The sequence below is a fragment of the Lontra canadensis genome, unplaced genomic scaffold (assembly GCF_010015895.1).
Source record: "Lontra canadensis isolate GAN:19392208 unplaced genomic scaffold, GSC_riverotter_1.0 scaffold123, whole genome shotgun sequence".
In the NCBI taxonomy this organism is placed as follows: domain Eukaryota; kingdom Metazoa; phylum Chordata; class Mammalia; order Carnivora; family Mustelidae; genus Lontra; species Lontra canadensis.
In genome coordinates, this window is record NW_022631117.1 from 1919754 (window position 1) to 1936442 (window position 16689).

Here is a 16689-nt window from a genome sequence, read left to right on the forward strand (position 1 = left end):
AAGAGAGCCCATCTTAACCATTTTTTTTTGTTTTATTTTTTGTAAGGATTTAGTTAGTTATTTCGGGGGGGGGTTAGGGAGGAGCAGAGGGGGAGAATCTTAAAGGAGACTCCCTGCTGAGCACGGAGCCCAACAGCACGGGGCTCCATCCCAGCAGGCATGAGATCATGACCTGAGCTACAAGTCAGAGGCTTAACCGACTGAGCCACCTAGGTGCCCCTAAGATTTTATTGTTTTAAAAAATCTCTACACGCATTGTGGGACTCGAACTCATAACCCCAAGATCAAGAGTCACATGCTCCACCAACTAAGCCAGCCAGGCATCCCCCTCATCTTAACTAACCATTTTTTAGTGTACAGTCCAGTAGTGTTAAGTATATTCACATTGTACAACAAATCTCTGGAATCTTTTCATTTTGTAACACTAAAACTTTATACCCATTAAACACGAGCTCCCCCTGCCCCCCAGCCCTTGGTAAACACCTTTCTATTTCCTATTTCTTTGACCAACTACTTTTGAGAAATACTTCCTATGAATGGAATCATACAGTATTTGTCCTTTTGTGCCTGGCTTATTTCACTTAGCATAATGTCTTCAGGGTTCATCCATGTTGTAGCATATGACGGGAAGTCCCCTCTTTTAAGACTACATTATATTCCGTTTTGTGCGTATACTCCCTTTTCTTTATCAGTTCATCTGTTGATGGACATTTGGATTGCTTGCACCTCTTCGGAATGTAAATGATGCTGTAACAAACACAGGTGTACAAATAACTCTTTGAGATCCTGCTTTAAATTACATTAGATACATACCCAGAAATAAAATTTCTTAATCATATGGTAATTCTGTTTTTGATTTTTCAAGGATCCTGCATACTCTTTTCCAAATTGGATATATCATTTTATCTTTGCACTTACAGTGTACAAGGGTTTCAACTTCTCTATCGCTTCTCTAGGGCTTGTTAGTTTCTGTTCTTTTGATGGTGACCGTCCTAATGGGTGTAAAGTATCTCATCGTGGTTTTGACTTGCATTTCTGAAATGATAAGAGATGTGGAACATCTTTTCATGTGCTTTTTGGCCATTTGTATATCATACTTGGAGAAATGTCTATTTGGATCCTTTGCCCGTTTTTTAATGTTGTTGAGTTGTAGAATTCTCCTGTATATTCTGGACATTAACTCCTTATCAGATATATGATTGGCAAGTATTTTCTCCCATTCTATAGGTTATCTTTTCATTCTGTTGATTATTTCCTTTGGTGCAAAATTTTAAGTTTGATATATTCCCATTTTTTTCTTTTCTTTCTTTCTTTCTTTCTTTTTTTTTTTTTTTTTAAGTAGGCTGCATACCCGGTGTGGAGCCCAACACAGGGCCTGAACTCACAACTCTGAAGTCAAGACCTGAACCGACATCGAGAGTTGTATGGACAGTTAACTGACTGAGCCACCCAGGCGCCCAGATACATTCCCATTTCTAATGTTGATTTTTTTTCCCTGTACTTTGGTATATGTCCAGGAAATCTTTATTGACTCCAACATCCTGAAGCTTTTCCCTGATGTTCTTCCAGGAGTCTAAAAAGTTTAGGTCTTACATTTAGATCTTTTTATTTTTCTACAATTCTATTTATTTATTTGAGAGAGAGAGCGTGTGAGCAGGAGGAGAGGGAGAGGGAGAAGCAGCCTCCCTGCTAAGCAGGGAGCCCAGCATGGGCTCGATCCCAGGACCCCGAGATCATCACCTGAGCCAAAAGCACACATTTAACCAACTAAGCAACTCACATGCCTCTTATAATTAGGTCTTTAATTCATTTTGAGTAATTTTTGTATGTGGTGTTAAGAGTCAAACCTCATTATTTGCATGTGGCTATCCAGCTTTTCCAACACCATTTGTTGAAGAGACTGTCATTTCCCTATTGCATAGTCTTGGCACCCTTGTTGAAAATCATTTGGCGGGGTGCCTGGGTGGCTCAGTGGGTTAAAGCCTCTGCCTTCGGCTCAGGTCGTGATCCCGGGGTCCTGGGATTGAGCCCCGCGTTGGGCTCTCTGTTCAGCAGGGAGCCTGCTTCCCCCTCTCTCTCTCTGCCTGCCTCTCTGTCTACTTGTGATCTCTTGTCTGTCAAATAAATAAGTAAAACCTTAAAAAAAAATCATTTGGCCATACATGCAAGGTTTACTTGTGGGCTGTCTCTTCATTGGTCGATATATTCATCTTTATGCGAGTACCATATCATCCTAATTACTGTTGCTTAGTAGTATGTTTTGAAATCTGGGACTGTGAAGACTCCCCAAGTTTGTTATTTTCTTTTCGAGATTATTTTGGCTGTTTGGGGTCCTTGAGATTCCATGTAAATTATAAGAATTTTTTTCTATGTCTGCAAAAAATGTCATTTACATATTGGTAGGAATTCCACTGAGTTTGCAGATTGCTTGAATGGTATAGGCATTTAAGTAGTCTGAAGTCTTCCAGCTCATGAACATGAAATGGCTTTCCCTTTATTTTTATTATCTTTGCTTTCTTTTAGCAACGCTTTGTAGCTTTCAATGTGCAAGTCTTTAACTTCTTTGGTTAAGTTTATTCCTAAGTATTTTTTCTTTTTTGATACTATTGTAAAAAGAGATTCCCTTTCTAATTTCCTTTTTGGATTGGTCATTGTTAGGATATAAAACCAACACTCAAACCAACACTCAAAATCAGTTGCATTTCTATATAAAATGCAATAAAAATTCAATCTCCTCATTTCTGTATAAAATGCAACTGATTTTGAGTGTTGGTTTTATATCCTGCAGCTCTGTTTAATTCACATATTAATTCTAACAGGTTTTTGTGTGTGCGGAATCTAGAGTTTTTTATGTATAATATGATGTCATCTGCAAACCAGAATAATTTTAGTGCTTGTCCAACTTGTATGCCTTTTTTTTTTGGTTTGGTGTAATTGCTCTGGCTAGAACATCAGTACAATATTGAATAGCCATGTTGGGAGTGGATATCCTTGCTTTGTTCCTGATACTAGAGGAAAAGCTTTCACTCTTTCCTCACTGAGTATGATATTAGCTGTGGGCTTTTCATATATGGCTTTTATTATGTTGAGGTCATTTTTTTTCCCTCTCTTTGTAGTTCATTGTTTTTATCATGAAAGAGTATTGAATTATGCCAAATGCTTTTTCTGCTTTGATTGAGATGATTATCTAGCTTTTGTCTGTTGTTATGTGTTGCATTACACCGATTGATTTTTGTGTATATCCTTTCATTCCCAAGGATATATCCCATTTGGTCATGGTGTGTGATCATTGTAATGGGCTGTTGGATTTGGTTGGGTAATATTTGTTCAGGACTTTTTTCATCAGTATTCATTGAAGATACTGGTCTGTAGTCTTTTTATTTTACACTGTCTTTTCCTGGTAAAATGGTATCAGTAATTCAGGCCTTAATAGAACAAGTTTGGGAGTGTTCCTTCCTCTTGGATTCTTCAGAAGAGCTTGAGAAGAATTGGTGTTATTCTTTAAATGTCTGGCATAATTCTCCTGTGAGGTCATTTAGCCCTGAGTTTTCTTTTTGGGGAAGTTTTCAACTCCCACTTCAGTCTCCTCACTAGCTTTGGGTCTGTTCAGATTTTTTATATCTTCATGATTCAATTTTGGCAGGCTGTATGTATCTAGGTGTTTATCCGTTTATTCGAAGTTATCCTACTTGTTGGCATACAGTTCTTTGTAGTAGTCTCTTATAATCCTTTTTATTTCTGTGGCATCAGATGTAATGTCTTTTTTTTAGCTATTTGAGGCTGTCTTTTTTTTTTTCTTAGTCTGTCTAAGGGTGTGTTGATTTTATTGATCTTCCAAGATGTTATTTTTAAAAGACTATTTCTGTGTGCATATGGATTAAAATATGAAAGGTAATAGAAATCAGATTCTCCAAAATAGGAAGAAGATGGGTAGAATAGAAAGAGAAGAGGACAGGTGAAAATACCATTCCAGAATGATTTCAGGGTTGTGATAGGGATTCATTAAAAATGATACTCTCCTCCCTGTACTTTTATCAAGTATTAATCAGTGCTAAATTATTTACTAAACACTGGGAATTGTTGGACATAAGTTCTCCATCTTCACAGCAATAGGTATATTGTCTTGCATCTTCTTTTAGTAATAATGGGGAAAAGGCTACAGAGTGGGAGAGTTACCTGAGATTGATAGAGAATGTCTATCACCCTTTTTTCTTTTCTGCATTTTCTGCATCCCATAGGGGAAGAGCCTCAGCTAGAGTGGTAAGGATCTGAAGTTGCCAGACTAGTCTTAGAAACTCAGCTCGGTTGTTCAGCATAAGAACCAAATGCAGCCTAAGTGATCGGTAGCATTAAATCTGTACCTCCCAGGGCACTAAGTAAAATTGTGAAGCAAGTAAATGTTTCCCACATCTGTCCCTTTCTCTTGTTTCCTCTTTCTGATTTGGCTGTCACCCTCACACATAGAAAGACACTCCCCCCCACCATCTTCCACCTTTTGTTCATCAGGCTTCTTTACCTTGAGGCTGATCTCAACCAGGTACAATCTTAATTAAATCAGTTGATGCTATTGTGTGAAATGCTGTTTGATTCGGCCCTTTCTGGAATATTTGTGGGTGGCAAGAAATGCCTATAAACTAAAAGTATCTAAATGTTTGATTGCTTGCCTGGGGAAGTGGGTAGACTATTGTTGAGTAAGAGAGTAACTTGGTGTGTACCCTCAGTGCAGTGGAAATTTTTTGAAGGGTTTCAAAGCCAGGGAGTGACTTGCAGGAGAGGATAAGAACCTATATTAGGATGACAGTAGTAGAGATAATAATAAAAATAGTAGTTAACATTTATATATACATAAATATGCCAGGCATTGCCTTTCCCATTATATTAACTGATTTATTTATTTTTTTAAAAGATTTTATTTATTTATTTGACAGAGATCACAAGCAGGCAGAGAGGCAGGCGGCTTAGGGGTGGGAAGCAGGCTCCCCGCTGAGCAGAGAGCCTGATGTGGGGCTCGATTCCAAGACCCTGAGATCATGACCCAAGCTGAAGGCAGAGGCTTAACCCCCTGAGCCTCCCAGGCACCCCATATATTAACTGATTTAATCCTTACTTTATAACAGTCCTATGAAGTAGGTACTTTGATTATTCCCTCTTTACAAATGATAAAACTGACGCACAGGGAGATTCAGAAACTTGTCCATGACGAGTAAGTGGAGAACCTGGGATTTGAAACAAGTTTGGATTATGAGTTGTGCTCATAACCACAACTTTGTCTCACCTGTCTCAGGATTAAGCCAAATGGATATATTCAGGATATTTTTTGGAGGTAGACTCATCAGGACTTGATGTGTTGTACTGGGTGCAGGAAGGGAGAAAAAGAGGAAAACAGATAAAGATAGCCTTCTTGGTTTTGGCCTGAGCAACTGAGTGAATTAAATAGAGCTATGAAACAAAATGCTGGTGATTAAGAGGGAGAAGGCTGGGAGAAGAACAGGTTTAGTGATAGATGTAGGAGTGAAAGGGGAAATCAAAAATTCCATGTTAGCCGTGTTCATTTCAAGATACCTGTTAGACATCTGGATGGAATTGTCAAGCCTGGAGCTTCGAGATGTTTGAGCTGGCAATTTAAATTTGGATTTCATCAACATGTAGATGGCACATGAAGCCACGGGACTGAATCGAATCCTAGAACATAGAAAAGAGAGCTGACAAAGAGGACTTGAGGAATTCAAGGTAAAAATGTGGCTCTTTGTAAGGAAGAGAGTATAGGTTTTGGTATTGGAAACACTGGAAGAGTTTCTTCAGGTTTTCTGATTATTGCCTTTTTGTATCCAGTCTGCTGATAAGTCCATGGAAGGACTTCTTCTTTTTTTTTTTCTTTTCTTTTCTAACTTTCCCTTCTGCCTTTTCTTATAGTTTCCATCTCTGCCCAAATTCTTTTTTTTTTTAATTTTTATTTATTTGTTTGACAGACAAAAATCACAAGTAGGCAGAGAGACAGGCAGAGAGAGAGAGAGGAGGAAGCAGGCTCCCTGCCGAGCAGAGAGCCTGATGCGGGGCTCCATTCCAGGACCCTGGGATCATGACCTGAGCTGAAGGCAGAGGCTTTAACCTGCTGAGCCACCCAGGCGCCCCTCTGCCCAAATTCTTCATGTGCACATGTATTTTCCACAAAATACTTTAATATCTTAATCATAGTTATTTTTATTTTTACATGCCTGTTTCATAATCCAAAATCTCAACATTTCCAGGACGGGTCCTGTGCTGACTCCTTTATTTACATCTTGATTTAGGTCATTTTGGTCTTGTGGTTTTTTTTTTTTTATTGAATTTTGGACATTGTATGTAAAACAATTCTAGAAACCAAGGTAAACAGTATTTCTGATCTGCAACAGGCACACCTTTCCTGTCAGCCCATGAATGTGAAGGTTCAGTCAGGCTAATGGGGAGTCGAGCTGGCTTGGGTGTTTGTTGTGGCCATAGCTGCTTTCAGTACCCCACTGGAAATTCCAGTTCTGGGAGTGCTTGGTGTAGGGCCTGGCGGGGGCCAGAGGGCCTTGCTCAGTATTCCTGTTCCTTGCCCCCAGGAGGGGAGGTGGATTGCCGTTTCTTATTGTTATTATTATTGCAAGGCTCCTGGAAGGAACAGAGTGATTTCTTTTTTTTTTTTTTTTTTAAGATTTTATTTATTGGGGCGCCTGGGTGGCTCAGTGGGTTAAGCCTCTGCCTTCGGCTCAGGTCATGATCTCAGGGTCCTGGGATAGAGCCCCGCATCAGGCTCTCTGCTCGGCAGGGAGCCTGCTTCCTCCTCTTTCTCTCTGCCTGCCTCTCTGCCTACTTGTGATCTCTGTCAAATAAATAAGTAAAAATCTTTTTTTTTAAATCTTTTTTAAATTAAAAAATTAAATTTAAATTTAAATTTAAAAATCTTTTTTAAAAAGATTTTTATTTATTTATTTGATAGAGACACAGTGAGAGAGGGAACACAAGCAGGGGGAGTGGGAGAGAGAGAAGCAGGCTTCCAACTCAGCCCGATGTGGGGCTGGATCCCAGGACCCTGGGATCATGACCTGAGCTGAAGGCAGATGCTTAGCAACTGAGCCACCCAGGTGTCCCCGGAACAGAGTGATTCCTTGGTCCTCCTGCTGGAGTCTCAGCATTAAGCAGGTGCACGCACCTTTGCCTCACTCCTGAATACCTTGTCTCAGAACTGCCACCCCCCCTCCAATGGCAGTTGAACTTCCCGGGCTGGCGCCCCGGTAGCCATGGGTTTTCTGTCCCATCCCCAGCAGCAGATGGTGTTTATTCTGTGTCTCCTCTAGCAGTGGTGATGTTTTCCTGAGACCAGGCCAGGGAGGGTTTTTCTTGCCTTTCTCCTAGACATAGATGGGTTTTGCCTCAAGCGAGAGGGGGGGTCCAGGATTATGGCATCTCTCGCATCTGTGTCTCCACAGTGGTCAGGTGCACGCGGCTTGCCCGTGCCAGTGAGGGCAGGCTCCTGTAGGTCTCCGGCCCTCGCCTTGTCTCCCCAGCACCCAGTGGATGCCCGCAGAGCAGAACTGATACGTGGTTACGATCCCCTCTTTTCTCTTAGGTTTACAGATTTCAGACTGTCACATTAGCTCCTACCAAGCCTTTAAGAATGGGTTCAAAATCCACTTGTTTTCTTCTTCTGCCCTTTTATGGCAGTCGCCGCTTGCTCCTGTGCCTTGTCAGTTGTGAAGCAGTTCTCTTCTCCTGTCTCTCCTCAGAAGGACTTTTCGCCCTTTGAAATGCAGTTGACTTGGTTGCCTCGCAACCTCAGCTTTCTGATGAACTAAAAAAACACATAATTTTGTAGATGATCTGGCGTTTTCTAATATTTATCATGAGGGATGGTGATGTTCTTTTGCTGCTTTTAACTTTGCTAAATGGAAACAGAGCCCCCGTTGAATGTCCCCGTGTACCCTGTTGTTCCCTTTCTTTAAAAAAGCCCTTCCCATTTGAGGGAAATTGGAAGGGGAGGTGAACCATGAGAGACTATGGACTCTGAAAATCAATATGAGGGTTTTGAAGGGGCGGGGGGGTGGGAAGTTGGGGGAGCCAGGTGGTGGGTATTAGAGAGGGCACGGATTGCATGGAGCACTGGGTGCGGTGCAAAAACAATGAATTCTGTTACGCTGAGAAGATATTAAAAAATAAATTATTTAAAAAAAAAAAAAAGCCCTTCTCACCCACCCACCCTTGCCTTAGGGTAAGGCTTGACCCCCTGAGCCCGGCCTGCCCGCCCTCTCAGGTCTGCCGTCTGGCCATCTCACCAGCCTCACCTTGCGCTCCAGGTACAGAACCTTCCCAGTTCATATCTGAGCAAATCATACGTGCTGTAGAAAAGATCGTCTCTTTGTGGTTTTTATGTGTCGCTGCCTAAGAATCATCTTCCATCCTTGAATGAGTGTTTCCTTCTTTTAAGATGATTGAGGATTTTGATTGTTATTTCTCTTCTGTGGATTTAATCATAGGTTGTGGTTTTATGCAAGCAACACAAGTGTTTATGTAAGTGAGAAAGGAAAGATCCAACAAAATATTATTTACAAATTAGTTCGTTAATGATGCTGTTGCTCTTGGCTGCTGATTAAGATTGGCGAGAAAATAAAATTGTTCCTGAATAGGTCTTGAAATCCACATCTCTCTCTGCCAAATCATGTAGCAAATAGGAGGCAGGTGTGTGTCATTAATCCAGCGTTTCACGACCGGTGTGTCCAGGTTGGTGCGCTAGGTACGGACTTCCTGGTCACACCGGAGTGGGTTGTCTTCTTCCACAAGCAGCTTCCTCCCTTCATCTCAGGTGCTGCACAAAATTTTCGCTGCCACAGGATGAAAAAGTCTGGGAGGCCCTGAACTCTAGATGATTTCTTATGTCCCTCCCCAAAACTGTCAGGACTCTTCAGAGGTTGGGAGTAAAGTAGTGGCCGTGTATGTGTAAGAAGTATCAAATGGTGAATCTGTGCTGGGTCCTCTGTGAACTGTTTTACCTGTGTCCTCCTTTCATGCCCAAACCAGTCCGGCGAGGGAGTTCTAATCACCTGAGGCACTCACCCAAGCTCATGTGAAGTGGCAGAGCTGGGCCACAAAGTCAGGGTACAGAGTCCTACTTTGTGGGGCACCTGGGTGGCTCAGTGGGTTAAGTTTCTGACTCTTGATTTCGGCTCAAGTCATGATCTCAGGGTCAGGAAATCGAGCCCCACATTGGGCTCGTGCTGAGCGCCGAATCTGTGTGTCCCTCTCCCTCTGCTCCTCCCCCTGCACTCTCTCCCTCTCTCAAATACATAAATAAGTAAAATCTTTAAGAAGAAGTTCTACCGGGGGCGCCTGGGTGGCTCAGTGGGTTAAGGCCTCTGCCTTCGGCTCAGGTCATGATCCTGGAGTTCTGGGATCGAGCCCCGCATGGGGCTCTCTGCTCGGTGGGGAGCTTGCTTCCCCCTCTCTCTCTCTGCTTCCCTCTCTGCCTGCTTGTGATCTCTGTCTGTTCAATAAATAAATGAAATCTTAAAAAAAAAGAAAAAGTTCTACCTTTTAACCATTATGACTTATTCCCTGCATTTTAAATTATGTGCACTAGAAATGGTTCCTGATTTCTTCTCATGGTTTGCCTCTACTTGAGCTTTGGGTACTTGCTGATAGGAAATCATTTCCCATGGCTATATTAATGGAGTCTTCTGACTGCAGGATGAATTATTGGAAAGCGACCTGTTTGAAAATTATTTCTTTGTCAAATGTTATGGGAAAAGTAGATGCCTCTCCAGCTGGCTAAGTTTTTCCGAGCACTGAAGAAGGGCCTGGCCCCCAACAGTAACAGCTGGTGTTAGCACAGGCAAAGCAAAGCATGTTGAAATACGCACAACGCGGAGTAGGACAGTGGCTGCCCAGTGTTCAGGAAGTGCTCAGGTCGAGACATGCAGATTTTCAGGATTGATTCATGAACTGACAGTGGTCATTGTATGTCGAACAGCAGTGCCAAAAAACGTCAGAGAGCAGACGGCTCCCAGGGTACTGAAATGCTTTCTTTGAAAGTAAAGTTCACTAGTAAGGTAATCTGACGGCATCGGTCAGTTCTTGTGACCTTGCAGAGGATTCTAAATGTTGAATAATGTTCTTTTCATTTTTCCCATGGCTTGTGATGCTGAGACACTCCCTAGGAGCAGGAGGGGTCTCCTGCTACTGTTTGGGCTTCAGTTTGAGGTATAATGAATGCTTTGCTTGGAATTAAGAATATTTGTATTTCTTTTTCTCTCTCTGCTAGGTCGGTGATGTAGTAGAAGTACAGGCAGATGAAACCTTCCCCTGTGATCTCATTCTTCTCTCATCCTGCACTGGCGACGGAACCTGTTACGTGACTACAGCCAGTCTTGATGGGGAATCCAACTGCAAAGTAAGGGAGAGGAAACCTTGCCTCAACATCTCGAGCTCAGGATAGTTAGTCATACAGGACTGCTTCCCACGGCTCCCAGTCTTTTATCTTGTTTTTTCCTATTTGTGCAAGTTTTGTATTTGAAGGCAGCTTTTATATAATTGTGTTTGAACATCCAAGCAGTTACCCAACTTTAGGGAAAAGCATGATGTTCGGCGAGGAAAATGCATGCCCCAAATAAAAGCCACCACGTTTTCTGTAGCCCCGTTTGCATTGATAGCGACATATCCCATTCGATGTTTTCTTTGGGCTTTTTCAAATGAATGTCGTTGTAGGCTTAAACTATGTAACTATAAAAATAACTTCCTGTACTCTAACCGCCGATCTATTTTTATTTTTAAAGTGATGCTTTTCTTGAAAAATGTTTATTCATGGCATATAGGAACTCTTATTTGGAGTAGTTTGGTTGCTCTTTAAAAAACACCTTAGGGTCTTGTTTGGCAAATGTTTGTTCATTGCAGCTAGGAAGAATTATAAACGAGCGAAAGTAGGTTTGCTCAAATTGGAGGCTAACTTTCTTCCACAGTACTTAATGGCAATCCGTTCTTGGCCGTCGTCCAGAGCTCCACAGGGTATGGAGATGTATCCTCTCTCTGCTGCGTTTAAGGAAGGGCACTAATGTGTTCACCTCTGTGTGTATCCTTGAGGGCTTTTCTCTGCTTGTTTTTTCAATCTGGAGTCGAGAACCAGAACTCAGTATTTGAAACAGGAACTGAAATGCCTGGTAGATGACTAATTCTGTACGTCAAGGGCATGGCGATGAACTAGTGCTTTTAAACTGTTCAAAAGCAAAATTAAATTTGAGGAAATGTAAGGATAAAAATCAAGAAATCTACCAAAGATGCCCTAATAGGGGAAACAGTTGTTTAGAGGAAGAAAACTTTTAAGTGGCTTCTTTGTTCAGTTAAGTTGATCCGATCAGATCTGCTAAAAAGTACATAGGTTTTCAAAATCAGGGGAGAGTTTTAAATAGAACTCAGGCAGTTCCGTAATATTCCCAGAAGACCATGCGACAGCTTTCCCTTCTGCATAAGTGGTGCAGTCTAGGAGTCTGTGTTAGCCCTCCTTTGATGATTTATAAATGGGTTTATTGGCGCCTGCCTTGAGTTCTGGGTAAATCAAGTGCATAATATACTCTCGTAGAATATGCTAACTGTCTGACTAAAGCAAAACACATCATATCGCTGCTCTTCCTATGAAATGTAGCCTCTTTGGGCATTTTCAATATGATTAATTATGCTATTTGTGTAGTGGAACTATTAATGAATTTTTTCTTTCAGTTGGCAAAATGTTAGCCTTCTTATGACCCAAAGGGTTCTTTATGTTCAGTTCATATGTATACATTGATATCACGGTATCCTCTCGTGAACAAAATAACAGAGCTCAGTTCTATAAATAGGAGAAAAAGTAAATGGATTAAGTTTTTCGTTGGGTTTTCCGTTAAGGATATGCATGCTACAAATGGAATTCTCTCTGCTGTCACTATCAGGGAAAGCTTTTAGTTTTTTCATTATCTTCTAAATCTCTTTGCAGCGGGGTTATCTTTCTAATTATTTGTAATATATTCGAAGAATAATACCATAAAATTTAGTTAGTGGGAAACATGCATCAATATTTGTATTATTCTGCCAAAGCCTCTTACTAAAAACATACTGTGTTGCCAGAATAAGGTGGGTGTACGATGATGAAAAGAATCCCTTTGTCTTGGTTTTGCTTTTTCTTCTGCTTTCCTCATCTAGACACATTATGCGGTACGGGACACCATTGCACTATGTACAGCTGAGTCCATTGATACTCTCCGAGCAGCAATCGAATGTGAGCAGCCGCAGCCGGACCTCTACAAGTAAGAATCCCCTGGTTGTGATCTGCCCTGTGTGATAGTCTGTTGACTCTGCTGCTCCTTGCCACCATTATCGTGAAGAGACACCCACCACTTTCCAGCCCTCCTTCGTTCGTGTTTTTATGAGCTGTTCTTTCCTTCTGGCAGGGAAATGGATCAAATCAGCCTTGTTCACTACCAGCCCAAGATAAATCACTGTAGGCCCAGACACCTTACCTGTGATTTTTCTTTTATTTTTGTTATTTGTAAACACGACTATCCATCGCGTTTTAAGATTGTGTTACACCTTAAGGCTGCTCCGTCAGATTCGTGTATTCATCAGAGTTAATGAAAAGAAAAATAAGCCACTGGATATGTCCTCCAACATTAAAAAGAGGAAGGGGATATGGGGCCATACACTATCCTTTTTTACGAGGATTATGCTGAACTCAGTATTGCAAATAGGCTGCTTTTTGTCTACTGAGATTTCCTCTATTTTACTCTACTCGGGCTTTCTGGAGTAGACTTGCTGATGAACAGTCATTGTAGGGTCTCAGAAATTTGGCATTTGATTTTTCAGACTGGTTAGTTTGGTTGATTAGAGCATGCTGTTAATAAGGGTAGAGTAACAAGTTTTATCCCCACGTGGGCCAGTTAATTTATTCTATTCCCTCTTACAGATGGCCTCAATTACCCGTGCCAGGCATCTTGTTAACGAATTCTGTTGGTCATAATGGGGGGCCAAATGGTTGGACGTGGCTTAACACCAGCGCACAGTAGTGGAAAAACAGAGTATTCATGCCACTACGAGAACAGTGCCTTCCCTCCTTCCCATCACTCCTTTATTCCGGATGCACCCTGAGAGTAGAACTAGGATCATAAAACAAAAGAGCTGTTCCCTGCCTTCAGGGAGCTCAGACTTTGTAAGGCAGATAAATATTGATTAAAGCTAGGCCTATAGTACAGCGACATAACAGAGCAGACCGAAAGGCCCAAGGAGTCACAGAAGAAGGGGTGGCCGATTTTGCCTGTGTTAGAGACCAGGATGCTTTTCTGCATGTTCATATGGCAGCTGCTAAACTTTTCACTTACCTTAAATATGAAGGAGAATTTTAGGGCAGGGAAGGTTATTCCTGATTTGTCTGGACTAGACTGAGTGTCCTTGATTTGTGACTTCAGAACACCTGTGCTTCCACAACCTGAGCGGTGATCATTTACATTGTAATTGCCTGTTAACTTGTCTGCCTTTAGTGGGAGGAACATGTCTTTCTGGCTTCCTAGTGGGTCCCCAGCACCTACCATAGCACTGGCACAATTAACCCGTGGTGAATAAATGAGCAGACCACCATACTTTGTGTACGTAGTAATCACAGTTCACTTTTTCTGAAAAACAATGATGATGCAAACTATAAAATATGCGTAACTCTCTCTTGTTAAGGAGAGTTAGGCCGCCTTACCCCATTTTTGGAGAAATGCACATTATCGTGTGTCTAGCCATGTTAAGTGAGCAGATCAAGCTCGGTATTGCGATCAGCCGAGAGAGAGAGGTTGGACATTTCCGAGATGGTCATCAGATGTTTGCCCCCTGAGACTCGTGCAGTGGTTCTCAAAGGGTGATCTTGGGCCAGCACAGCATCACCTGGAAACTTGTTGGGAATGCAGATTCTCACCTGAATCCGAAGCTTGGGGGTGGGGCCCCAAAGTGCCCCATTTAACAAGCACTCCAGTGGGTCTGGTGCACGCACAAGCGAAAAAACCACTGAACTAAGGGGTTTAAGTTGTGTGTTAGCGCCAGAAACCTCTCTTCACATGCATCCAGAATTGAGGGTAATTATTTGTGGAACGTATAAATGAGCGGGGGTGTTCTGTGCCCGCACAGTGCCAAGTAGAGTCTGAAAATCAATTTTGAATCTTTGTGTTCTTATAACCCATGCTATTATTTTTAAAAATTATATGAAAATGTTACACATTGTGTTGGTTCAGCATAACTTTTTTTCCCAGAAATATAATGGATTTTTGTAGTTCATTCAGTCTTACCTCTTTTGTATTATCTGTATCTTGATTCATTCCCATTTACGTGGTATATATAGATCTTTACCTTGATATAGAAGACACATTTGCCATTGTGTTCTTTTTGCAGGTTTGTTGGGCGAATCAGTATCTATAGTAATAGTCTTGAGGCGGTTGCCAGGTTAGTTTGTCCTTCCTTTCATCTGTCCTTTTCGGGAGGAGGCGGGTATATTTCTCTTTAAAGCCCCTTAAAATACCTGGGGTGCCTGGGTGGCTCAGTGGGTTAAGCCTGTGCCTTCGGCTCAGGTCATGATCCCTGGATCCTGGGATCGAGCCCCGCATTCCTCTCTCTGCTCAGCAGTGAGCCTGCTTCCCCCCTCTCTCTCTGCCTGCCTCTCTGCCTACTTGTGATCTCTGTCTGTCAAATAAATAAGTAAAATCTTTTTTTTAAAAAAAGCCCTTTAAAATACCCAAATACTTCTCTGTATAGAAAAGGCTGGAGAGGTGAATAAACCTGGATTAACTAGCCGGCATCCCAGTAGGCGGGCGGTGTTGCGAATGATGCCGAGGGTGTCTGAAATCGCAGAGCTCCGGGCCCTGGGGGGCCCACATCTGTTCTGGTTGTGCAGTGGCAGACTGTATTGGGGGTACGCCTGGAGAGTGGTGGCTAAGGGAGAGTAAATGAGGGATAAGGCAGTAGATGAAAAGCCGAGAGAATTACCTGGACTGAAAGAAAATGAAGGGCTAATCATTTTTAATGAACTAATTCAAATAAAAAGGGCTGTTTTCTTCCCTCTTCTATCATCCAGTTAATTACCTCAATTTTTCCACTTGGCCTTTATAGCCACGCTCAAAAGGAATTTAAACGCTGGCCGCCCATTGATTGCCCCAAAGGCAGGTTTACACTCTAAATATGTCAGTATGTCTTTCCACCTTGACGGCTGCTTTCCCAGTCTTTTGTCACCTTTTCTTTCTGTTCCTTGCTGTCTGCCGCTCTATACCGCTCTTGCTGTCTGTGAATCAGAATCCTTTTATCTGTGTGCCCCCCACCCTTTACCTCTGCTTCCAACTGTGCTGTACCCTCAAGGAGGTTCAGAGGGAAAGATCTTTCGGCTCATCCTGGGGCGTAAGCATATGATGTAAGTGGAAAGATACATTCTGAACCCCTTGGAGTTAGAGGTGTGTTAGGGCAAAATATGTCCCCAGAGTTGATGATGCTATTTTTTTTGGGCTGTTTGGATAAGCTGTGTTCATCTTTCATTTAGGTCTCTGGGACCTGAGAATCTCTTGTTGAAAGGAGCTACACTAAAAAATACCAAGAAGATATATGGTGAACAGTTTTTAAGATCTCCTTATCAGAAATATGCTTTGTAAAGCCTGTGCATAAATAGTGCATGTTACACATTGGACATGGCAGATACTTGCCACTCAGTCTAAGCCTGTTTTTAGGTCTTAGGACTTTATAAGATGGTAAATAAACTATAAATATGACAATCAAGTACATAGAATGAAAATTATATTATAAATGATGCGTCAGCTGGTGACTAGACTCAGGTTAAGATATAGCTTGGTGGGAAGTTGGCTGGCGGTCATAATTGTGACCTAGTTTTCCCTGTCTTCTTTTATGCCTTAGGAGTTGCTGTTTACACTGGGATGGAAACCAAAATGGCTTTGAACTACCAAGGGAAATCTCAGAAGCGTTCTGCCGTTGAAAAGTTAGTGTGCACCACGATCTCTTTGAACTGTGATGTAGTTAGTTTTCGGTAATTCCGAATAACAGCCGTGACAAAGAAACAACATCCGATACAATAGCAGCTACCACATTGAGCACTTAGGTTCCAGAATTGTGCTCAGTGATTTGTGTGTCTGATTTCGTTTAATCCTCTGAGCGGCAACGTGGTGGGACTCCTGTTAGCCTATCTGCCTTGCACAGGAAGCAGTGATCTCTGAGCCGGGTGACTTACCTAAGCTCATGTAGCTCTTCAAGGGCAAAGTCTAGTTGAATTAGAATTTTGCTCCCTTTAGCTGCTGGAGAGTGGTTTGGGGTCCTCTAGTTGCTGTATGTAAGGAGGATCAACGACGTAGGTAATGGTCTCCTGCTAGAGCTTCAAGCCCATTGTTCCAGCATGGACCTCACTGTCATTGCCGTGGATATCCCATGTATCGGTGGCACCCTCTCCATAGGCCTGCTTGCAGATCAAAGGAGTCCACACTAAGTATGAGGATTTCACACTGGCTCCCCCACCCTCTACTGCAAACCCTTGGGATTTAGGGAAATGGAAACAACCTACTCTTTCTTTAAGGGGTGAGTAGGTACGGTCTATGCATGTGTGTGTCTCCTGTCACTTTATAGGATCCTTCTTTTTTTTTTTTTTTTTTGTAAGTGCATTAAGCTAGTCAGCCACTGCATTTTGGG

At 42.1% G+C, this 16689-nt stretch overlaps 1 protein-coding gene across 7 annotated transcripts in view; it reads left to right on the forward strand.

Annotated features, from left to right (window-relative positions):
- Positions 1-16689, forward strand: part of ATP11C (ATPase phospholipid transporting 11C) — a 179337-nt gene that overhangs the window by 98195 nt on the left and 64453 nt on the right. For all 7 annotated transcript variants that reach the window (XM_032841420.1, XM_032841424.1, XM_032841421.1 and 4 more), the window contains exons 6-10: positions 10277-10405; positions 12184-12287; positions 14404-14454; positions 15539-15603; positions 15907-15988. In XM_032841420.1, coding sequence (XP_032697311.1) covers positions 10277-10405; positions 12184-12287; positions 14404-14454; positions 15539-15603; positions 15907-15988 — 431 coding nt within the window. The remainder of the gene's footprint in view (positions 1-10276; positions 10406-12183; positions 12288-14403; positions 14455-15538; positions 15604-15906; positions 15989-16689) is intronic.